At 41.1% G+C, this 24,462-nt stretch overlaps 3 protein-coding genes across 6 annotated transcripts in view; 2 read left to right on the top strand and 1 right to left on the bottom strand.

The window, feature by feature from the left end:
• Positions 1 to 7,434, top strand: part of CTNNAL1 (catenin alpha like 1) — a 65,506-nt gene extending 58,072 nt beyond the window's left edge. For both annotated transcript variants that reach the window (XM_078061564.1, XM_078061563.1), the window contains exons 15-19: positions 2,088 to 2,136; positions 4,932 to 4,988; positions 5,131 to 5,244; positions 6,287 to 6,370; positions 6,508 to 7,434. In XM_078061564.1, the coding sequence (XP_077917690.1) occupies positions 2,088 to 2,136; positions 4,932 to 4,988; positions 5,131 to 5,244; positions 6,287 to 6,370; positions 6,508 to 6,573 (370 nt within the window). In that variant the 3' untranslated portion in view covers positions 6,574 to 7,434. The remainder of the gene's footprint in view (positions 1 to 2,087; positions 2,137 to 4,931; positions 4,989 to 5,130; positions 5,245 to 6,286; positions 6,371 to 6,507) is intronic.
• Positions 7,435 to 8,602: 1,168 nt separating this feature from the next.
• ABITRAM (actin binding transcription modulator) lies at positions 8,603 to 15,013 on the bottom strand. Its single transcript, XM_036091398.2, has 6 exons — positions 14,855 to 15,013; positions 13,723 to 13,774; positions 12,995 to 13,124; positions 9,938 to 10,014; positions 9,785 to 9,854; positions 8,603 to 9,691 (listed from the first exon to the last, which is right to left on the bottom strand). Exons 1-6 carry the CDS (start codon positions 14,931 to 14,933, stop codon positions 9,554 to 9,556), a joined length of 546 nt encoding a protein of 181 aa, XP_035947291.1. The 5' UTR covers positions 14,934 to 15,013; the 3' UTR covers positions 8,603 to 9,553.
• A 195-nt stretch (positions 15,014 to 15,208) lies between these two features.
• The window catches only part of ELP1 (elongator acetyltransferase complex subunit 1), a 57,418-nt gene continuing 48,164 nt past the window's right edge, over positions 15,209 to 24,462 (top strand). Inside the window, exons 1-6 of one of the 3 annotated variants that reach the window (XM_036091392.2) lie at positions 15,209 to 15,509; positions 18,939 to 18,994; positions 19,854 to 20,016; positions 20,902 to 21,054; positions 21,290 to 21,371; positions 21,834 to 21,914. In XM_036091392.2, the coding sequence (XP_035947285.1) occupies positions 19,867 to 20,016; positions 20,902 to 21,054; positions 21,290 to 21,371; positions 21,834 to 21,914 (466 nt within the window). In that variant the 5' untranslated portion in view covers positions 15,209 to 15,509; positions 18,939 to 18,994; positions 19,854 to 19,866. Of the gene's footprint in view, positions 15,510 to 16,058; positions 17,894 to 18,938; positions 18,995 to 19,853; positions 20,017 to 20,901; positions 21,055 to 21,289; positions 21,372 to 21,833; positions 21,915 to 24,462 lie in introns of those variants that run through there. The other 2 variants (XM_078061561.1, XM_078061562.1) reach the window with 2 other exon arrangements.

Here is a 24,462-nt window from a genome sequence, read left to right as displayed (position 1 = left end):
TTTGTGCTTAGTTGTTTTTCTTTGCAAGCTTCTCCTGGGATTGAGTCTTCCTAACGCAATTTTGATCTTTTTTTCTTAGTTCCTGTCTTTTTAAAATCTGATGAGTCAGATTTGCAGAAGAAAGTAAAATGGAACTCCTTTGTTCACACACACCAAATGTGCGCAGATTAGCTGGAATAACAAAGATCTTGACCTTTGGCTGCAATCATGCTAGTTAACTCCTGGGGATAAAAATCAGCAGATCTTTAAACAAAAATTTGTTTTTCACCAATGAAAACTGGAGGAATATCATTATCACTAAGTAAATGTAGTTTGATATAGAAAATCTTCCTAAACAGAGGATTCCTCAGTAGAATTTTTTGTTTACATTTTTAACTGCCTCTTTTATTTCTTGTTTCTTGTTTCAGAATATTCCAGGGTGATATGGTCAGCATTTTTTGTTTCAGAGTCAGGATAGTGGATTCTGGTAAGGGATGACATGCATCCCATGGAGACTAGGAAGCATGAGGAGCTGCATTTTGAGGGGTAGGAATAACTAAAGCTCTGTGGAATGGGACTTGTTATGAGACGTAGTTATTAGACAGGAATGCTCAGTTCAGGGAAGAAAATGGCTTTTCTGTAATGGGTAACACCTTGTCCCATTTTGACACATCTTGGTATATCTGTGGTAAAATCTCAAGCTGGCTTTGTTTTCTACCCACACTGTCAGCATATGTTTTTCCCCAACATTTTTTTCTGTTTTCCCTTAATACCTGTGGTTTACCAGCCTCATCTAGTTGCTTGTTTCTTTTTTTAAAATATTTTTTAAGGATTTATTTATTTGAGAGAGAGAGAGAGAGAATGTGTGTGCGTAGGGGGAAGGGCAGAAGGAGAGAATCTCAAGCAGATTCCCCGCCCAGTGGGGAGCCCAATGTGGGGCTCAATCCCATGACCCATGAGATCATGACCTGAGCCAAAACCAAGAGTCGGACGTTTAACTGACTGGGCCACCCAGGCACCCCTTGTTTCTGAGACCCATCTGTTAGCCTTCACAGTATCCAGTTTTACAGTTTTCCCGGGCAATTTTATAGCTTTTCCTCAGGCTGCTGTTTAAGGTTGTCTTAACAATTAATACAGTTTCTTAGTAATTTATAGGTGATAATTCATATTTCTTGATAATTTTAAAGATTTTATTTTCAAGTACTCTCTACACCCAATAAGGGGCTCAAACTTACAACCCCAAGATCAGGAGTTACATGCTCTACCAACTGAGCCAGCCAGGCATCCCTATTTCTTGATAATTTATGTATTTAAGATTTACTAGTGCATTTTTCCTTAAAAAAATTTCAAACTTACCAGAGCCTTATAGGTCTTTAAGTGGTTTCTGTTTCATAATTTCATTTGATGATCACAGCGGTTTATCAGAGAACAGGAATAATTTGTTCACATGTCACAGATGTTGAGGGCAGAATTGGTTATTAGATTTCTTCTGATTCATGCCTAGTCTACTGCTCTTCTTAATGCATTCTGTTCTCTTTGCTGTGGTTTGCTTTTTGTTTGTAGAGGTCTTGGTTCTTCTTGGTAGTTTTCAATCTGATGTTCCCTAGTCTGCTGGTGACAGTGGTAGCACAAATATTGTGACTATTTTATATACCCAGCGCTGAAACTTAAATGACATGCCTTGTCAAAGTTTTAGAATTAAAAATGAGAATTTTTTGAGTTTTGGTCTGATGCTCTTAACATTATGTAACAAAGGCCTTTGGTTAAGACATATTGTCAGATCTCATGTACTTAATTTATGAAGCAAAATGAAAAAGGTTAAAAAGGAAAAATAAAACTTAAATATTACTTGTCGGTTTTAAATTTCTTTATGTTATAAAATTAACATATATAATGTTCACTGAAAAATTTTAAAGTGCCCTAAGAAGTAATAGTTAAATATTAAAGTTATTCAAGAATAAAGTCACAATATTATTATTCTATTCAATATTACTCTTCAAAATTTGGGATCTATTAATATACAAAATGCTCTAGAAGTTTTTGTTATGAAACCAATTTTCAGACAATAACTTTTTCTTAGATCTCCTTGATAATTCATTTTATTTCAGAGGAGAGGGGCCACTGAAAACTTCCCAGGATTTAATTCATCAACTAGAGGTATGTTTTATTTCCATTTTATGCTACTAATTTAATTCTGGGCTAAAAGTAGGTAATAACAGATTTTCTAAATGATTTACCATATCATGTTTGTATGCTTACCTATGCACACACATGTACAGAGAAAAGTGGAAAAGCAGATGGCTTGCAGTAGCATTTTGTGGAACTTTTTTTTTTGGATATCTTATGTAAAATTCAAATATTATAAGGATAAGCAGAGTGGGCTTTGTTGACAGTCAATATGTGCAATAAGTTACAGGTTTCCCAAGTAGGTGGAAGTATCCTGTCAGCAGGCGCATATCCTGGATACCTTCCTGAGTGCTAGGAAGGCTTTTTGGCCTCTTCATTATTGGATTGGATGAATGATACTGAGTAAATGAGGACAACACATGAGAAAGCATCTGTCATAGGCTTGAGACAGAGGGTACTTGGTATAGTTTCCTTCTTTCCTTCCATGTTCCTGCTGATTTAAGGCATTCAAGGAGGGACAGACATGCTCACCCCCACCCCTGTGCGCCAGTGTGTCTAATGGAACTCCACGTAGGCCCATCTTGAATTCTTCTCCCTCAGTTAGAGGCCTTAGATTGGCAAGTGGGTTGCAAGAATACTTGCCCTAACTCTCACGGTAGTTTGTTTGCTTTTCTAGAACCAAGGGCATTTGTACATTTGAAATGTGTAATTTCTATCACTTTCTTACCTTTAATAGTTTCCTTTGGCATTCCCATGTGCTGCCACCTGAGCCTCTTCAGGAAAGGGATTTTAGCTTGGGAGGATGATTATCATCAGAGTCAGAAGATTTCTAGAAAATACTTCTTTTGTATTTTTTTATAAAGTCGACTGTAGATGAGCGATTTCCCTTAAAACAGTTGGAATAAATTCTGGATTCACTCTGTTCCATTTGGCTCATATCCATTTGAAATCATACCACACCACAGGGGGTATTTCACTGCAAAAGATCCACTAGTCACCTTCCTCCTGTGTGAGCTTACTCATTAAACCGGTGTCTACTGAATTGTCTACTGATGAACATGAAGTGCTCATCACGTATTTATTGAGCTTCTACTGTGTGTCAGATCCTGGGGGGAAGAGCTCTGTGGAGAAAAGAGAACAGAACAAAGCCAGTGCTGGCCTGGAGCTTACATTCTAGTGGGAGGAGGTAGGCAGGAGAAGGTTAAGTATGCGGTGCCTATATATAAGCATTTAGAGAGAAAATCATGAAAGATAAAGAGAGAAAGGTGATAGAAGGCTGGCAAGAAAAGACCTCTCTAAGGGGGTAACATTTGAGTAGAGATATTAATGAATGAGAGAGTGATCTGGATGGATATCTGGGGGTAGAGTATTTTAGGCAAAAAGAGCAAGTGCAAAGGCCCTGAGATGTTGGGGTAGGCTGGAGGGGTCTGAAGAAAAATAAAGAGGCAAACATGGATGGAATGGAGTGAACCAGAAGGAAAGTGGTAAGGCATGACATCTCCGTAGCCCTGGGAAGAACTTTGACTTTTTTTCAGGTATGAGGGAAAACTCACTGAGGGTTTGGAGGAGCAGTGGCAGGATCGAACTTAGGTTTTAAAAGGTTTTTGGCTTGATCACCAGGGTAAATCGTAGTGCCATTTACTGAGCTAGGGAACACTGAGGGAGAAAACCAGATTTAGAGGGTGGAAATCAAGCATTTTGTTTTGCTCAAGTAGTATGTAAAAGACTGGTGTCAGGATCGTTCAAGAATGGAGAGAGAGACTGGGGAGTCATCAGCTTTCAGGTGGTTGTAAAACCGTGATAGTCCAGGAGATAGACATGGATCTTGCCCCCATGGGGTTTGCAGGCCAGAAGGGAAGAGATGTAAACAAAAAGTGGTAATGTAGGATGATGAGGAACGTATGGGTAAATGAGTCATTCTGTTTGGTTAGAATCTATGTGTAAAACTCATTGGTCTCCCTTTTAAAGGATAAGGAAGGGAGCAAAGGATTATTTGACCTTGAGATCAGTTCATCCAGTGATAGCAAGGTGTTGGATAGAGTGTTAAGGTTAACGCTGCATTGCCTCCTTCTTCAGGTTCTTTATCTAATTCATTACCAAGCACTTTAGTTTTCTTCACAAACCACCCTCATATTGCCATTCTCTTCTTTTTTATGGCTGCCATCTAAAGCTGACTCCTACCCTTTATTCCCCTGGTGTCTCTTACTCTGAAACATTCTGTTACTATTTTAAAATAAGCATCCGAAATATTCCTATCTTATCTGTCCAGCCTTATTTTTCCACTGTTCTTTGGCATCATCCTGTTCTCTTCACTAAATTGTAAAATGCATGGTGAATACTCAAGAACCAATCTAAATTGGTCCTCTCAAATGGCTGGTTAAGGAATGTGTATGGGCGACAAATTTTAGTGGAAGTAGGAAAGTCCTAACCCTTTGACCTCATGTTCCACAATTCATCACCCTTTATAGTTGGGGTATTATAAGATGAGCTCCAGATCCTTCCAGAAGCCCAGACATAATTTGTATGGTTAATTTGTATGGTTAAGTATCATAGGTCTTTATGACCCTCCAGAGTAATTGGAGGTGTCCAGGTGTAGAGGAGCCTCTCCAGGGATGGATTCTGCATCAAGCCTGAGAAATCTCCTTCTGAATACAGCTAAACATTTGTGTTTCCTGGGTAGGAGAAAAGCTTCAGGCGTTCCACGACAGACCGTTTATGTTTAGGTTTACTTTTAAAATTCAATATGACAATTAGCCATGAGTATATTTCTTATGAACTATCTGTAAGATATACATCTAAGTAGTGATACTTTTCTTTTCCACTAGGTTTTTGCTGAAGAGGGCTTAAAGCTTGCTTCAAGTGTACAAGTTTTCTCAAAACAGGTAATGCAAGTCTGCCTGCTTGGTCTTGATGGTGATGTCACGAATACCCACTTGGGGGGTATATTATTAAGGTGTAAGGGTATTTAAGGTTTAAAAGATGGTGTTTGTTAGAGTTGTTATAACTTCCTAAATTATATTTCAGCTGAAAGATGATGACAAGCTTATGCTTCTCCTGGAAATAAACAAGCTGATTCCTTTATGCCACCAGCTCCAAACAGTAACTAAGACACCTTTGCACAATCAAGTGTTTCTAAAGGTAAAAGGAGTTGTTATAACTTCCTAAATGATATTTCAGCTGAAAGATGATGACAAGCTTATGCTTCTCCTGGAAATAAACAAGCTGATTGCTTTATGCCACCAGCTCCAAACAGTAACTAAGACTAACCTTTGCAAAATCAAGTGTTTCTAAAGGTAAAAAGGTAAAAAAAAAGCGTTACTCGGGAGATACTTGAGAAACTTTCACATTTATCAGGTGTGCTTCTAGCCCATTTTTCTTCAGTGTTATTACCCACAGACGGGCAATTTACTTCCATTTTTCATGCCTCGATTGCAAGAATCATTTATCATCTGTAGTTGTAACTGACCCCAGGGAGCAGTAGGTTCACCAAATAAATCAGCTTTCTTTTCTTTTCTTTTTTTTTAAAGATTTTATTTATTTATTTGACAGAGAGACAGCGAGAGCAGGAACACAAGCAGGGGTAGTGGGAGAGGGAGAAGCAGGCTTCCTGCGGAGCGGAGCCCATGCAGGGCTCAATCCCAGGACCCCGGGATCATGACCTGAGCTGAAGGCAGACTCTTAACGACTGAGCCACCCAGGCGTTCCATAAATCAGCTTTTTGGACATGATTAATTCCACCACGCTGAGCAGCTACCCTTAAATCCTGAGGTCGTCACATGTCTAACTAGGGCACAAATCCCTCAGAGTAGGGGCTCCCGTTGTTTGTCTTAGGGAATTTAGCTTATGCCTGCAAAGCAGAGTGCCAGAAGTTGCAAAGTAGGGGGTTCACTGCCACACTTTGGAGTGTTTTAAGAAGTGCCTAAACAGCTCAAAATAGAACAGGTTGATTTTCCATCCATTCTTCCTGGGGTTCCGTGAAGTGGGCAGGAGACCTGGGCAGCAGGCCCTGCACTTGTGTTCTGGGGCCTCAAGTCTGCTCATGTGCCCTAATCCATATGGCTTTTGAGATCCTTTAAATTTCTACAATGAAGAAATTTTATCAGGTTAAAATGTAATTAATAATACAGTCTTTTGAAGTACCCTTTGTAGAATTTTATTTGCTTGCTTTCTGTCATTATAGGTTGATAAGTGTATTACAAAGACAAGATCCATGATGGCTATTTTGGTCCAACTTCTCTCACTTTGTTATAAACTGCTAAAGAAGGTAAGATGGGTTTTCTGTCTGAAAATCACATTTTAAAAACTAGTTTCCAGAAAAATGCAAAAGAAATAGCTACTATTTAATTTTGCAATTTTTATTTTGAAAGTAAAGTAGAAACTAATTGTCTTAACTCTTTCCAGCTTCAGATGGAAAATAACAGATGGGTCTCAGTTACAAATAAAGACTCCGTGGATGGTAAAACTTGAGAAGCTTTTGGGGTCAGATCTCTCGAACAGCATGCGGCAAAGCTGATATTTTTAGAAAGCAAATGATCCTTTATATTTTCAGAAATTCAACAGTTTTATAAAAAAAACAATTATGAAATCTTGCTTTATTTTCTGATCATGAAACTGATTGTGATGCTTTTTAACAGCTAATAAATGCCACGGTAGTTGCTACATTCCTAATTGCAGTGTGAATTTACAATGGGACATTGCCATTAATAATGTTGTTGAAAGTCAAACCAAATATCCCAACTGTCTTAATGACAGTTTAATCCAAAGAAGCTATTTTGAATATGTGCTCACCTTTGGCATAAAATACCTTAATATCCTCTTTTCTGTTTTTATTTAAGCTTATCATCTAGAACACTAATTTTCAGCAGGAAATACATAAGTTGTCTGGGTGAACACAGGGGTTTCCTTAAATCTGTGGACTTTTCTTTAGTCCCTCTGTCCACAATTGTGACTGGCCTCTTCGCTGTCCTGTCACAGATCACCCATGCTAGGAGCACACGTTTGTTCTCTAACAAGCATCTCAGAGCATAGGCTCTCTGCTGTGCTGCACATCTCCCCGCCCCCCACCCCCCCATTCCCAAAGGCAGGGTCATGGAGCTCACTCCACAGAATCCTCCAGGAACTCACTAGGAGATGGCTTACACTTCTCCTACCATAGCTGGCTGGTCTGTCTGCCTTAAATATTAGCTGGAATCCTAAGCCTGTCTTACTGGTGTAAAAAAATAGTCTTTGAACCACCCTTTATACTGACTGATGGAATGGAAGATACGAGACAGAGAACAATGGAACGAAGATGTTTAAAATAAATTCTGAATAATTGTGCATCTTGTATATGTGCCTTTGGAGTGTTCGTTATAAAACATTTTAATTTTAGGGCTTAAAGCTTTTCTTCTTTTTGTTTGGGTTGGGGCTTTGATTGAAGGGTCTGGTTTATATGTTCAGTCCTTACAGTATAGTATAACTGTTTTGAACTCTTGCTAGTGCTTGTATCCCAATACTGTGAAATTCATTTCGAAATCTGATAGAAAATGTCACTTGCCAAATGGCAGTAGTTATATAAGCTTGTTTGATGATTGGTATCTGGGTCAGCTATCACAATCAATATTCACAAGATCCTGAAGAACCACAGTACTACCGATTAGCTAGTCAATATTTTATTGAAGGAAACTTGAACTTACCATAAGCCTTCAGGAGAAAATGGGATACACTTGGCTTAATGACCTTTATATTTCTTCTATAAAAATTATCAAGCATGATTTTTATTCCTTGAAACCAAAATATTCCTTAAAATTACATTAGAAATAATGGGAGAACAATGTGAGGTAATGTTACATGTAAAATATGTATTTCTTTTACTATCTTTAGTATCTTTGTTTTCTGATGTCTTCAGGAATCATTATGCTACACAAAATGGGGATCTGCTGGTTTGTGCTTACATTTCCAGTTCATAGCACCGTCATTGTAGGTGTTTGTAGAGTTATTACCTATATCATGTCTGGTGAGTATATTTAAGGGACTGTCATGCTGGCACTCAAGTTACAAGAAGTTTTTCTTGTGAATCAAAAATAACTTTTAGATTTTATTTACAAAATAGTTTTACATACCTGAAATGAGAATATTCTCTTATTTAAGTGTAATTGGGGGTGGGGAAGGGATGACTTATGACTTCAACAGCATAAGAGGATAGAGAACCACTTTAAAAGTAAAGTGATTTCTTCTGTATTAAATTACATCTTGTTTTATTTACAGATATTTATTTATTTATTTTTTTTTTTAAAGATTTTATTTATTTGACTGAGAGAGAGAGCACAAGTAGGCAGAGTGGCAGGCAGAGAGAGATGGAGAAGCAGACTCCCTGCTGAGCAGGGAGCCCGATGTGGAACTCGATCGCAGGACCCTGGGATCATGACCTGAGCCAAAGGCAGACGCTTAACGACTGAGCCACCCAGGCGCCCCTACAGAGATATTTAAATGTACACGTGTTGCAGCCTTAAAAAAATGACAATTTAAAAAGTCCTTTTATTTGAAATTCATTGTAAATGACTAGACAATCTTAAATCGTAAATCAGTTCCCTTTTCAGTTTAGATGATGAGAAAGTTTTTGTTCCATTCAGAGGCATCTGTGTCTTTGGATTATGGCAACTTCTCAGTAACTTCTTGGCTGGCTACCCCATAGCTAGAGTGTGAGACTGAGCGACTACACTGTACGTATTGTAATAAGCAGCTTTACGCCGCATTAGAATACTTCCATGTTGGGAAAGCCCTTTGTAGTTTTCAAAGCCTTTTCCTGTATCCCTCATTTAAGAAGCCACAGTGTTACACTGGACTTTGTTTCAGAGAGGAAGGCCATCTGAGCCACATAAGGAGTGGCCAAGTATACTCTGCCTCTCCCCTGACCTAAGGGGAGAAGAGTTGGGGCTGAAGAGGCGACACCAGCCTTTTTGGCAGTGTCACTTGGAAGGAGATTGGGTAAAAAAGGCCTTTTTTTTTTTTAACTTCAAACTGAGGGAAAATTGAGGCAAAAACAATAACCATGCCATAACATTCAAACCGAAGCATGTCAAAATGTAGTATTTACCAGTGGGTTACAAGATCATGGGTAAATTATTTTTACTTTGCTACTTAAAACTTATCTGTCTTGTCCAAATTTTCCTCAAAGTGCTTTGTTTTTAATCAGAAAAACATCCTTTGTTTGCCAGTTGTTAAGAAAGGTAAAAGAACAGAGTGGGTACATGGGCAGGGCAGATCTGGGAGGCTGAGGACAAAATGGGAACCAAGGCTTGTTATGCAAGACGAAGAGGGGAAACTAGGTTAAGTTTGAAGATCAGGCCTCTCTGCGGATGGCTGGGTGTGAAGCATGCGTCACACATGCTGGTTCTTCTTTAGCGCACGCATTGCATAGGCTGGGGAGGGGTAAGCACGCCGTGGTATTCGTTACCCATCTCAGTCCTCATGACGTAGCTGTTGTGGCATTCATGCGCTTCACCACGACTTCTTCATACTGTTTCTGTGTCAGTAAGCCTTCTGTTATGCTTTTACTTTCTTCAAATTTGGGCAACACAACTGCAATGTAGCCTTCAGTGGATGGCTGGGAAGGAAAGAGAATATTTAGTACTGTCAAATGTGTAAAATCAGATAAAAAGTATGTGGATTGGATCATACTTTTTTCTGCCTCCTTTACCTTCTCTTGAAGAATAGATGGCTTATGGAGAATGTTTTCATTCACTTCCATCAACCGTCCTCTAACACAGCTGTTTTAAAAAAAAAAAAGTTGTTTTGAAGAAAAATACTACCTCCTTTGTTTCTCCTAAATTGTGGTTAAAAAGTATCTCACCTAGATACAGTATATTCTTCTCCATCTGAGCAGTAAATCTTACACAGAGGTGCAAGCTCTGTTAGAAACTGTGCCCCCTGATAATAAAAGGGAAGAAGTAATTAAGTGATGTATATGTTCACTTTCCTTTGAGAGGCAGTCCTCAGTGTGATAAGAGAATATATTCCTGGAACTAGTGTTTTAAATAAAAATGACTTAAGTACTGAAAAACCATTTATTCAAACACTTATGTAAGTGCCTACTATGGGCCAGGTACCATCAGAGGCTCTAGGGGAAAGAGCAGACTAAGATACATAACAGGTAGTTTAATTAAAGATTAAGAATATATTTTATCAACTTTAATGAGAAAGCTACATATGGCCAGACATGAAGATGTCAAAAGTGTAGGAAAATCCATCAATAAGCAATAATACAAAATTCAACATGACAGAGTATGACAGCAATATTATACAGTACTTTCATTAAGATTCCTAACTTATTTTTATATTAGAACTTACTAGATAAAGGAACTTCTTTATTAGGGTCAGTCACTAACACTTTTTGAAGCAGTGATATTTTTCTAATTAAAAAGAATGCACTTTGAGGAAAATTGGGAAAATACAGAAAAGTTTTAAATAGCAAACAAGAATAGTTTACCCATTATCCTTATAATCCAGAAGCAAATACTACATTTTAACATTCATCTGTTTGAATGCTATGACATGGTTGTTTCACGTACTCCACATCGATGTATCTGGTGAGGTTCTGACAAATATCTACAAGGAAGCTCATGGGAAACTGATGCACGCCTGTCTATGTTGCTCATTTTCCCAGAAATTTTTCCTATAGTTAACATGGGTATTTGAGGTCAAGATGCTATTCTCTATGACTCTTTACCACTCAAAACATTATTTTTTCTCTTTTTTTAAAAAGATTTATCCATTTGAGAGAGAGAGAGAGCTTGTGAGTGGGGTGGGGGTGGGGAGACTAGCAGAGTGGGAGGAGGGAGAGGGAAAAGCAGACTTCAAGCTCTGCGCAAAACCAGACATGGGGCCTGATCCCAGGACCCTGAAATTATGACCTGAGCTGAAACCAAGAGTCAGATGCCACCTGACCACCCAGGTGCCCCCTACTCAAAACATTAGACAGCATACAGATGCTACCACATTGGCTTCAATCGTCTGCATATGGGTACTTTATTTCAAAATAATTCTCAGTGTGACTCCTCACTTTTGGGAGGAGGGGCTGGGGATTTGTCCCAAAGGGTGTGTCTATCACTGGGTTTACGTTAAAAGAGCATAAGTGTTTTGACCCTTTTTTATCACCTCCCTTGAGAGAATAAATGATTGGCAATGCTGAGAATCAAAACTTATCTGTAGTGGGTTCCATATGCAGGTTCTCCTCTGTTCTTCAATAGTAACAACAGTGTTACTATTTTGGACAAAGATTTATCACATGAACTTCACAAAACACTGTTACACTTGTAATTTGTAGACTTTATCCTTTTTTTCTTTTAAGAAGCTGGGGGTGGGGGGGACTGGAGGGGAGGGGCAGAGAGAGATGATCTCAAGCAGGCTCCATGCTCAGCTCTAGCCCAACGCATGGCTCGATCTGACAACACTGAGATTATGACCCAAGCCAAAATCAAGAGTTGGATGCTCAACCGACTGAGGCACCCAGGTGTCCCTATAGACTTTACCTTTTATTTTTTAATTTTTTTTTAAATTTTATTGTGTTATGTTAGTCACTATACAATACATCATTGGTTTTTGATGTGGTGATCCACGATCCATTGTTTTCATGTAACACCCAGTGCTCCATGCAGTATGTGGCCTCCTTAATACCCATCACCGGAAGACTTTACCTTTTAAGAAAGGTTCATGCTTTTCTAAGTCCATGTGTTTCCTGAGCAAGGAAAAATTTCAAACCTACAAAGGGGAGTATAACAAGGGTCTCCTACAACAGTGAGGATAATTAGCAGAAACTCTTAGTATCAAGTCAGAAAATGAAGGACCTGAATCATCCACTGAAACCTTCTTATCCAAGTGCGTATGTCGGGATACTTCAGTGTTACTGAATTGTCCTTGGTGTGATACTCTAGTAAAATGTGTCCATCCTGCCTGAAGTTGTAGAGGGTAGAGATGATAGCCTGTACAACCCAGCACTGTGTGGAGGTACAGGTGTGGCTAGATATGTATGAAATTGGCAACGATTAAAGAATGGAAAATGGTAAGGAGCAAATACTGTATTTTTTTCAGACTGATTTTTTTCACTACCTGAGGATGTGTTTTTTTTTTTTTTAATTTACATCTGAAAGTACATGGTAAAGAAGAGTTGGTCACTTAAATTTTATAGAACTCAGGATACTGGCTTAATAAAACTAGAAGAGACAAAATATCTTGTTATATTGGTATGAAAGTTGTCCTTTCAAAGGCCGGCCTTCCCCATCCTCCACCCTGGGAATGATAGGAATGGTGGTACAGAACTAAAAATATGACAAATCCTGTACCTCCTGAAATAACCTTATTTTTTGGTCTAAGAATTTCTTTGAGGTTAAAGTATTCTTTTTTGTTGTTGTTAAAGATTTATTTATTGAAAGAGAATGCGAGCAGGGGGGAGAGGGAGAAGCAGGTTCCCTGCTGAGCTGGGAACCCAACATGGGGCTCGATCCCAGGACCCCAGGATCATGACCTGAACCCAAGGCAGACGCTTAACCGACTGAGCCACCCAGGTGCCCCTAGGGTTAAAGTAGTCTTAAAATCAGCACATCACGGGCGCCTGGGTGACACAATCAGTTAAGTGTCCGACTCTTGGTTTCTGCTCAGGGTCATGCTATCAAGCCCTGTCACGCTCTGCGCTCAGCACATAGTCTGCCTGAGATTTTCTCTCTCTCCCTCTGCCCCTCCTGCTTGTGCTTTCTCTCTAAAATAAATAAATAAATAAATATTTTTTTTAAAAAAATAGGCATATCAGACTGTCAGGGGAGTATGCTGAGCATATATCCCTGGATTCTAAGACTGACTAGATTTATCATTACTAAGACATTGAAGATTTAAGGAGAGCATGACAGGAACATACCCGCTTAAATTTCCCAGAGACCTTGTTCTGAAGTCTGCTACAGTTGGTACTGATTTGATAGGAGATGTTTTTAATTGTTTTTCCATTTTGAAGAACTGGATGAGATTCTGCCAATGTGATGACGCATATTCTATAAGGAGCAAAAATGTGATGCTGTGTTATTGGTTGGTATAATTCTTCCTCATACCACACAGTACTCCTACTGGCACAAAAATATATGAACTGACATTTGTTTAGTCAAACTGTCATTTCCCCGCATTTTCCTCTGGCTACTGCTGGAGCTTAACTGTAGAAGGGAATGCAGTAATAGAAGAGGAGAAAATGAAACCGAATATCCTTCCCAGAAAAAGGAAGAGTACTAGAAGTCTTTAGGTGGAACTGAGGTAGAAGAGAGAAGAGTAAGGCATCCCTGGATGTGTAGGGTACTACCTGTGCATCTACCCCAGTCCTTTCTGTGAGCCCCGGCAATTCACCGTGGTTAGGCACAGGCTGGTTATTTCCCACAGTGGCTGGCTGAGGGTGTGGTCCTCCATCTGGATGTTTGGGTGATCAAGTTTATTTGGAGTACGCACTGAAAGGCTCATTCTTGTCAGCCAGACTCCTCTAATAAACGCCATTTCAACACAGTGGAAGATAATCATTTAATGAGTATTTGTTTATTCCAAGACCATACCAGGCTACAATACCAGAAACTTTTTTTAATAATTTAAAATTCCCAATTTGCTTACCGGTTGGAGTGCTGTAGTATACAGTGGTCCTCACAGGGTTTGCCTTTGACATCTAGAAGGATGAATGAGTCTGTTGGTTGTTGGGTCAATATTTACTGCCACTGTGTGGTATTTTTCTTTGGTTTGTAGAGATAATTATGAAGACTGAATACACACTAATCACTGGTATCCCTTCATTACTTAAAAAGATATACATAAAGGCTTCCTGTAAAGTATTTAAAGAGATCTGGCCCAGATGGAATCATCATTCAATATTAAATGATTATTAACTCTTTGCTCCATCTTGCTTTATCCTCACTTTAAAATGAGTACATTCATTATTTCTATTAGAAAAAGTGCCATTAGCAATGCATTCTTTATATAATATAGTAGCATATGTTTTATCGGTCAATTTTAGAGTGACCAACTCTTCTGGTTTACCCAGGACTGTCTAGATGTTAGCTCTGAAAGTCTCAGATTCTGGGAAATCCCTCAGTTTTGGATAAACCGGGTCACCCTAAATTTGGCTAAAAAATTGTATGCCATAATATTTAAAAAAATAAGTTCACCTATCATCCCTGAATGAAAGGGAGCAAGTAGGGGTTAGAGAAGGGTCCTCAACGATGCTCCCACCACTGATTTTTACTGGGTACACAAAGCAGGACAACACGATATCTACTTCAAGTGACAAGTATATGACACCAGCAACTTTTAGTAAAATTGTTAGATTTTGCTTTCTAACCAGTTCTCCTCTCCGTCCCTGCCTCCACCGTAGTTTCGACCTGATCATTTAAATCTTTGTACGTATCGCCACTGCTGTAGGACTGAGCCAGTCAAATGCTTGCAGGCATTCAGGGCGATTGCAATCCACCTTCCCTAGGGGTGGTGCCTCACCTTAGACTATCTTCCCGCAAGCCACCCACCCTTCAACTCGCACCGCGACGCCAGCCCCTAAGTGCGCCCGCATGTACCGCAGCCCTCCACGGCTTTGCGACTGCCATTCCTTCCGCCTAGAAAGGAACAGAGATCCAGTTCCTTCTACTATGGGGAGGAAGCGACGGGGAAAACGCGCGTGTCTCATGACCTGTCACCACCGTCCCTACAGCATCAGGCAAATGCGGCCGAACAGAAGCCGACACCATTCCCCACTTACCGGCTTTGTACCAGCGAGTGAAGTAACGATCCACGAGCGACGGAACAGTCGGTTCGGCGGCCGCGGGCTCTGTGGCCATGGCGACCAGGGGCGCCGCCACCCCCGCCCTATGAGACCCGAGCACTTCCTCCGAGCAGGCCCTGGAGGAGGGCGTACTTCCGGCGCGCGGCCTGCGGCCCGCGGCGTGCGCACGCGCGCTGCTCCCTGGCCCAGCCAACTCCGCCGCCGGAGTTTCTTAGCACTGTTTTGGAGTCGGACGTCAAAGTGGGGATCGAATACCATAGCCTGGGCGGGAGGGTGGAGGGACAGGGACGGAGGGGCAGCGCCGCTCCCCACCTCTAGCTAGCCGGGGCTTTGGAGAAGGCCGGCCACGCCCCCGCCGCCTCGTGACGTCACTCCCTCGCCGCTGGGCGCGTGTCCCACCTGCTTCGCTCGCTCTTCGCTGTCTCACGGGTCGACCCTCCGCCCACCTTTAGCCATTACTCCCCGTGGTCGAGCTGCCGGGCAGCCCCGCGCGCGTCCCGAAAGCTGGAGAGTCGCGGACGGAGAGGTGTGTGTGTGCAGCTTCGCGCGCGCTCTGGAAGGCCAGCTGTGCGTGGCCGGTGAGGAGAGGGTGGACGCACCGCTGTTTGCGGGTCCTCGGAGCTCGTCGCAGGTGAGCGTTCGGGGTGGAGGGCACGGAATCGGGCGTGTCCTCGGGATGTCCTAAGGGGACCCTGGAGCCTGCACCCTTTGCCTGCTGCAGGAGGCTCGGGAGTGGAGTGCGGCTTGACTACCTCTGTCCTTGAGCCTTGAGTTCTTTTTCTGCAGACGTGCCACCTGCTCCATCCGGGGGCTCTGCGCTGCATTCCGGGGACGACGTGTTGCTCCCCCGGCTGCACATTTACCCAGCTTCTGAATTCTTTGCAGGAGTGGACAGTACCGCCGAACCAGTTAATGTGCGACTGCTGTTAGTGGATTGGATGAGTGTTTGGCGCTGCTTCTCGCATCTACGACTTTTTCGTGGAGCTGCGTCCTGTACTTCTCCATCCAATGCATATTATATGGCTCTCTCTCCCTTTAAGCTGTGACCTCCGTGTAGGCAGTGACAGAGTCCTCTCTTGTCTTCAGATCCTTGCACTTACCAAGTGCTTAGATGTTTCATGTGGGCCATAAGCCGGGTCGTATGATGGATTTCACACTATGTAAAGGATTCAAACAGCGATGGAACTAACCAGTAAATGAATAGTTTAATATGAAATGTGAGCAAAAAGAAGGGAAAGACCGTTTTCAGCTTGGGGGGGGGGAGGGCAGAGAGAGTAGAAGAAATGCCATGTCCTCAAATAGAAACTCATTTGAATAGGAGAATAGCAATACTTCGTTTTCCAGGTTGTATTTGATGTGCTTGTGAGACATTCTTGTGATAACAGCAGGAAGTTGAAACTGTGGGTTTATTGTTCACTTTGGGGAGGGTCTGGGCTAGACATGTAGATCTAATCAGCGTATCAGTGAGCTGTCTGATACTGGTAGTCATGGGCATGGTAATTAGCCAAGAGGTGAAAGGATGGAGGAGCAAGGGTGGAGGAATTGCCAGAAATTTCAGAGAAGATACAAACTTGATCTATGGTATGAAGAAATCTTTAGCACAATTAAGGGCTGGGAAAAGTGTAATCGAGGGTGAGAGAGTTGGGGATTGCAGATGTAATAGAAAGGGTACTAGTAAGTTGAGGTCCTGGGGGAGCATGGAGGATACTACTTGCCTAGCCTTGAAAAGGAGTGGGGACACTTTTGAGAAAAGGGAATAAGGATGATGGGTGTGAAAAGTTAGAGAAGTTCCTTTTGAGCTTGGAATGGTTGGGATGGGGGAGATGAATGATGAGCTCACCTTTGTCAGTGATTTTGGAAGCTCTGTGACTTGAAAACACCCGTTGTTTGCTGTGTTGGTCAGTCAGGGTCCAATCAGGAAAGTAGAAACCATACAAAATTTCAACAGAATTTAATATGAAGAATTGGTTAAGTAGCTATTAGAGGGATAAAAGCAAAAGGGAGCAGTGAAGTAAAAGGTAAACTGATGGAAATAGCTACAACACTTAGCTTAGGGCTTGGGTTCAAAACAGGGGAAGATGGAGTTATCATGACCTAATCTTGGAGGAGAGGTACTATTAGAGCTGGGACTCAGACTTCTGATGTTGAGGACTCTGGAATTCAGAGGAGGAGTCCTGCGTTCTGGATTTCAGTGTCTGGAGAGAGACTGCCTGGTTAGTGCTAATATCTGTTGGGGTGGGGTTGATGAGGTTGGTCCTGGGAGTGCTAGGGACTGAGACCAAGGGCCCCTTCAAGAGTGGAGGCCCATTGCTGGGATGACAATGACTGGCGCAGCCAGAGAGTCCTCAGCTCCTTGTCTTTATCCTCCAAATTCTTATCCTGGGGTCCTTGGATACAACAACCCTCCACAGGTTGTTGGTTAATGGAATCCAAGTTTACAGGGAGGAATATGAAGACATTTTGATGATCTGATAATGGCAACAGTAACAGCATGATTATTATTAGATAAACTAGCACGGAAGACAGGAGACTCCACACATTGGACCCCAGTTGCCTGTCCTCTTTTCTTGCTCCTCTATTACTTGCTTACTCCCCTCTAGCCAGATAGTCTCTCATCTCGAATCTACCCATCCTTTCAGATCTGTGTCACTGGTCGTCTGTATGTTTAAAGATGAAAGATAGGTGATTTTTATATTTTTTAAAAAACCCGTTTTCTCCACAGTATGGAGGTTCCTCAAAAAGTTGAAAATAGAGCTACCATACGATCCAGTAATTGCACTTCTGGGTGTTTACCCCAAAGATACAAATGTAGGGATCTGAAGGGGTACATGCACCCCGATGTTTATAGCAGCAATGTCCACAATAGCCAAACTGTGGAAAGAGCCAAGATGTCCATCGACAGATGAATGGATAAAGAAGATGTGGTATATATATACAATGGAATATTATGCAGCCATCAAAAGGAATGAGATCTTGCCATTTGCAACGACGTGGATGGAACTGGAGGGTATTATGGTGAGCGAAATAAGTCAAACAGAGAAAGACATGTATCATATGACCTCACTGATAGGAGGAATTGTTAATCTCAGGAAACAAACTGAAGGTTGCTGGAGTGGGGGGTGACTGGGTGATAGACACTGGGGAGACACTGGGGAGGGTATGTGCTCTGGTAAGCGCTGTGAATTGTGCAAGACTGTTGAATCTCAGATCTGTACCTCTGAAACAAATAATGCAATATATGTTAAGAAAAAAAAAAAGAAGAAGAAGATAGCAGGAGGGGAAGAATGAAGGGGGGGAATCGGAGGGGGAGACGAACCATGAGAGATGATGGACTCTGAAAAACAAACTGAGGGTTCTAGAGGGGAGGGGGTTGGGAGGATGGGTTAGCCTGGTGATGGGTATTAAAGAGGGCACATTCTGCATGGAGCACTGGGTGTTATGCACAAACAATGAATCATGGAACACTACATCTAAAACTAATGATGTAATGTAGGGTGATTAACATAACAATAAAAATTAAAAAAAAAAACGTTTTCTAGATCTAATTCTAAAAACCTGCATGGTGTTAATATAGGTTCAGATAGTTTCCAGAAGTTCTTGAATATGAATGTCACCAAAGCTTACAAAACCGTGTTGGCCTTGATTTTCTTCCTCACTCCCACCATGTATGGTCTTGCCTTCCTCTTAACCCACATTACATGTTGTATTTTTATATTACACTTAAACCATTACGTGCAGTGGTAGGATAAGGATTAACTCATTTTATTCTTACATTGTCATATGTATGAAATGCAAGATGAGAGAATTCACCTTGGATGAGGGTGATAATAAGGCCATTGTGTTCTATATATTTGCCACCCCTACCATAAGTTAGGGACTTCTAATTATAAACTTTATAAACTTTAATGGGGTCTGAGTATAAATATCCAGGACGTTAACATTCATTTTTTTTTCTCTTAGCTAACGTTATGCATTAAAGCAAGTCTGATTTGGCCAGACCAAAGTAGATTTCCTATTTATCATCCTTTTTCACCTTTTCTATTTCACTGGTAAAAACCAGGCCAGGAGAGCCGAATTACGTGAAGTAGTTATATCAAGTCATCAAGCTCCTCAGAGGTTGGTCATCACTTTGAAGTAAACTGCTATAATTTCATAGTGTCTTTTTTTTCCTCCCTGAGATTGGTAAATACTTTTATTTCTGTCTTTAATTTCAGTATTTATTTTTAAAATGAATACATAAACATAAAGCCAGTTTACAAATAAATTTATCTGTGATATTAAAGCTATTTTATTCTAGATTTTCTTCAACTGACTGTGTGTGTGTATATATATATGGATTTTTTATATGATTTTTATAAATCAGGTTATAAAGATATTCTTTTTTTTTTTTTTTTTAAGATTTTATTTATTTATTTGACAGAGAGATAGACAGAAGAGCACAAGCAGAGGGAGTGGCAGAGGGAGAGGGAGAAGCAGGCTCTGCACTGAGCAGGGAACCCGATGCGGGACTCGATCCCAGGACCCTGAGATCATGACCTGAGCCGAAGGCAGACGCTTAACCATCTGAGCCACCCAGGCGCCCTATAAAGATATTCTTATATGCAAAAATAAAATGTTTTCCTATTTATTTTGATGTTTTCAACTTTTCTGAGGAATAACTGATGTTAAATCTTTTTGAAGAAGAAATTCTGAAGTTCAGGATCTTGCCTCTCCCAAAGAGTAAGAACGTAAAGTAGATTTCAGAACCTCAGTTTGTAGACCATAGATAAATGCTCTGAGTTGGTGAGGTTGCTACCACACGCCCTATGTGGGTTTAGATTAGGTCTTTTTCTTTTTCTTTTTTTTTTGGTTATTCTAACTACCACATCCCTGCCCCTGAATCATTTTGCTTCTGTGAGTGTCATTTATCACTGGTAAGCTATTCCTTTCTCTCAGAATAATTCTTCATCAAGGGATATTTGTACTTTTCTTTCAGGAATTGTTTCATCATGAGAAATCTTAAGTTATTTCGGACCCTGGAGTTCAGGGATATTCAGGCTCTGGGGAAACCTCAGTGCTTCTCTCTCCGAACTGAACAGAAGACAGTGCTCATTGGCTCAGACCATGGACTGATAGAAGTAGACCCTGTCACAAGAGAAGTAAGTTAGTGATGGAGAATGCAAGCACTTGCAGGACCCTCAACTTATCTTTTTCCAAACCTGCTTCCCCTAGATTGTCTTTAGTTTAAATCTTACTGAATTCATACTCTCCTAAATGGACATTCCCTTTGCTTTATATCAGGTCATATTAGACATTACTTAAATAGTAACCTACCCTTAACTCTGCTTCTGTTTGAAATGTAAGTTGGCAAAATTCTGACTTTATATTTTGTTTGGGTGCCCTACTTTTTACCCTTTCATCATGTAAATAACAGTGAATCTCAACTGGGAATGCAAGTGAAAATTGCCTGTAGAGCCTTTTAAAATTGTGTTTCAGCCTCCATCCCATGCCAACTAAATCAGAATCTTCACTGCTGGACCCTGAGTGTGTGTGTGTGTATGTATATATATGTGTGTGTATATTTATGTGTATGTGTGTGTATGCATATGTATGTATATGTGTGTGTATGTATGTATACACATACTTAAAAAATCTTTGAGTTGATTCTGAGATCTTCCCTTAATTATATTTTGCTAGTAATGTATTTTAGGTGATTACATTTTTAGTTCTTTTCCTCCATACTATAGAAATTTTAGAAAACCATAGTTACTAGCTTCATGTTTATAGGGCTTTTTTTTTAAGAGACCATTCTTCTTGCTTTTGTTTAGTGCTTGCTTGGCAAAAAGGTCCCATTAACTTTTATTTATTTTTTTATTAAAGACAGTAGTGTTGCGATATTTTCAAATGAAAGTTTGGGTTTTAATCTGGAAAAAAAGTGAAAGCTTTTATATTAGAAAGGAACCATTAATTTGTTTTGGACATGTTATGAATTGTTCTTGCAAATAGATTAGCCTAATTTGTTTATGTGTTTGTTTTGGTGAAAGGTGAAAAATGAAATTTCTTTAGTGGCTGAAGGCTTTCTCCCAGAGGATGGAAGTGGCTGCATTGTTGGTATTCAGGACTTGCTGGATCAGGAGTCTGTGTGTGTGGCCACAGCCTCTGGAGATGTCATACTCTGCAGTCTCAGCACATGCCATGTAAGTGGAGGAGTCCAGTGAGGAGGAACTCTCAAGCATCCTCAGACAAGTTGCGTGTTTTGTGTAGAAGCTTAAAAAATCAGGAGCTAATGCGTAAATTTTACATTTAAGCATTTTGCAAATTAGAGTCTTTGCATTATGTGTTTCTTTACAAAAAGTTGTCAGCATGGCTTTAGCTGTATTTCACCTGTACTTCAGCTGTATTTCAAAAACTCGCTTTTGTCCACCGATGCAGCTGGAATGCGTTGGGAGTGTAGCCGGTGGTATCTCTGTCATGAGCTGGAGTCCTGACCAAGAGCTCGTGCTTCTTGCTACGGGTAAGCTTGTTACTGTCTCTCCCTGTGACTTTCATAAAACACGACTCCAAATATCTTAAAACTCTGCTAGGAGCTCTCATGAGCTCTTAAAAATTACTTTCTTTCCTTTAAGTTTCTTCATTCCAGATGAGTTTCTGTAAACTGGTACCCCTGATGAGGTATGTGTTTGAAGAGATAGCTTGGTGAAGTGTTGAAGTTAGTGGAGAAGGGCTAGGTAGACTTTTATGTTAGCTTTATGTACATAAATGGCTGAGAATAAGCACTAGGTAACTTACCTGGTCAAAGCTTTTTTTTTTTCTTTTTTCAAATGAGAGTCAAAACATTTAGAATGAATTATGTCTTCCATATTCTGACTCTACACTCCTCCACTCCAGTTCTGTAGCTTCCAGTGTTGTAGATACTTAACAAAACGGCAAATTTGTTACATGAAAACAAAATTGTTTTTGTTTGTGCCCACCCAAGGTCAGCAGACCCTAATTATGATGACAAAAGACTTTGAACCGATCATGGAACAGCAGATCCACCAGGATGATTTTGGTGAAAGTGAGTATAGCTCTGAAACATTTTGTGATCTGAAGTTCCTCTCAAGTTTGATCATTTTCTTGTACACTAATAGCCACATCATAAACCCAAAGAATTATGAAACATATAGCCTTGTGCATTAAATGTCTGATAAGCCCGTCCCTTTAGCCCATTCCAGACTGTAAAAGGCATACCCCTGGTGTCTCTCCAAGTCTGAGAGTTCACTTTGCCAGTAACCTGGGGAACAGAAATCTGCTTAACGTCACCTACATAGTTGTTGCTCAAACCTCAGGACAGGCTTAGGCTGGGGCTTCAACGAAAGGAACTATGTTAGCTAAAATAAAGAGAGCATTTCTGGGGTGCAGTTTTGGGGCAAAAACAAGAGAGGTGGGATAGAAGGCTGAGTTTTAGTTCCTACTGATTAGACCTGACTATATTTTCATGGGAGCCATCAGATTGTTCTCTTGCTAAGATCTAGCTGAGGTGATTTGGGCCTTGGAGCTTTGGGAGTATTGAAAGAGGAGAAGGGCTGGGGAGCCTGGGTGGCTCAGTCATTAAGCGTCTGCCTTCGGCTCAGGTCATGATCCCAGGGTCCTGGGATCCAGCCCCGCATTAGGCTCTCTGCTCCGCGGGAAGTCTGCTTCTCCCTCTCCCGCTTCCCTTGCTTGTGTTCCCTCTCTCGCTGTGTGTCTTTCTGTCAAATAAATAAATAAAATCTTTAAAAAAAAAGGGGGGGGAGAAGGGGAGAGATGTTTATTGTATATAAGAAGCTCTGACCAACACGAGGGCACCAGATAGATGGCCTGATTGAGGAGAGGGATGGGGGGAGAAGGGATTTTAACTTTTACTGATTCCTGACCTCATGCCTTCTTCTTCCAACTCTGAGAAATCATTTAGAAAGTTGCTACTCATTTATTCATTCAAAAATAATTTATTCAGAAATGATTTTTGAGTAGGTACGATGAACACAGCAGTGTGTTTGGTGCTGTGGATAATTCAGCTTTTCTTTTGAGGAGTCGCATAATAACATGATGTGCAGGTATTAGGGTAGCATGAGGGGAGGAAGGGAGCAGTGGACAGGGAAGACTTCCCAGAGGAGGCTGCGTGAGCTAAGTCTTGGCTGGGCTGAACTGGTGAGAGTTGAGGGTGGAGGGTCTAAGCCATGGAATTAGCCCATTCCAAGGCACAGACGCTACATAGACGAGTCATGGCTCGTTCAGGCAGCTGTGAGTACTTCGGTATTGCTGCTGGCAGGACATGAGTGTGGCTTGAAATAAACAGGGTAGATTTTGATTGAGTTTGGGAGGGAATTTGGATATACAGATGCTCAGCCATTAACGGTTTTGATGACCCAAGATTCATTGGTGGATTACTGGAGAGGGAACAGACTGGAGTCAGGGTGATCGGATAGTGCTACAGGAATCCAGATACGGAAGGTGGGTGTGGGCTAAAAGAAGGAATGAATTCAGAAAAAATTTGATTCTCAGGAGGGGAATACATTGTTGGAATTATCTGAGAAATGTCTTTGGAATATGTGTGCATGGTTGCCCTGCCGTCCTAGCCAGTTTGAGAAATAGCAGTTTAGAAAGTGAAATAAGGGGCGCCTGGGTGGCTCAGTCGTTAGGCGTCTGCCTTCGGCTCGGGTCATGATCCCAGGGTCCTGGGATCGAGCCCCGCATCGGGCTCCCTGCTCGGTGGGAAGCCTGCTTCTTCCTCTCCCACTCCCCCTGCTTGTGTTCCCTCTCTTGCTTTGTCTCTGTCAAATAAATAAAATCTAAAAAAAAAAAAAAGAAAGTGAAATAAATGGGATGGGTTTGGGTATGTAAGCTGAGGAAGAAAGAGTTTAGTGGGACTGTAGTCAGAAGTTCAGGTGATGGGAATAAAGGTACCAGTAACTGAGACGGTGGGTGGAGAAGTGCTAGCTTGTAAGCAGTAGCTGGTGAGTTTTGGTTTGTTTAAGGACCTTATGGGATCACCATGTGGAGTAGGCAGACATAAGTAGCTGAAGCTCAGGATAGGCCAGACCTGTGGATTGGGAGTCAGTGGCATGGAGGGAATCTTTCCAGTCTTGGGAGGAGGTGAATTTGGTCAGGGACAGGTATGGTGCTAGAAGAGTCTAGGATCTGTGGTGGAATTCCTGGGCATCCATTTTTGAAGATAGTCATAGAAGAAGAAACCAGCACACCTTTGGATGGGAAAGTGCACTGGGCCTGGCTAATCCAACTAACTTTTTCAGAAGAAGCCTAATAATAGAGTGTAAGTCAAGGGAGAAAGGGTCCAAGTTAGCATCCTAGGTCTTAGGCATACATTTGTCAGTACAAAAAAATCATTCTGTGGAGTTGTGAATAGGTATTTTTCCTCTAACCTAGGGGTTGACAAACTTGTTCTGTGACGGGCTGGATAGCAGTTATTTTCAGCTTTGCAGGCTGTTTAGCCTCTGTTGCAGTTACCTCTGCTATTGTAGTGTGAAAGCAATTATAGACAATACATAAAGGAATGAGCATGTCTGTGTTCCAATAAAACTTTGTTTTGTTTTTTAGATGTAGTTTATTTATTTGATAGAGTGCGC

This window comes from Halichoerus grypus, chromosome 14 (assembly GCF_964656455.1).
Source record: "Halichoerus grypus chromosome 14, mHalGry1.hap1.1, whole genome shotgun sequence".
NCBI lineage: Eukaryota > Metazoa > Chordata > Mammalia > Carnivora > Phocidae > Halichoerus > Halichoerus grypus.
The sequence above is the reverse complement of the archived record's forward strand: the minus strand, read 5'-3'. Positions and strand labels throughout refer to the sequence as shown.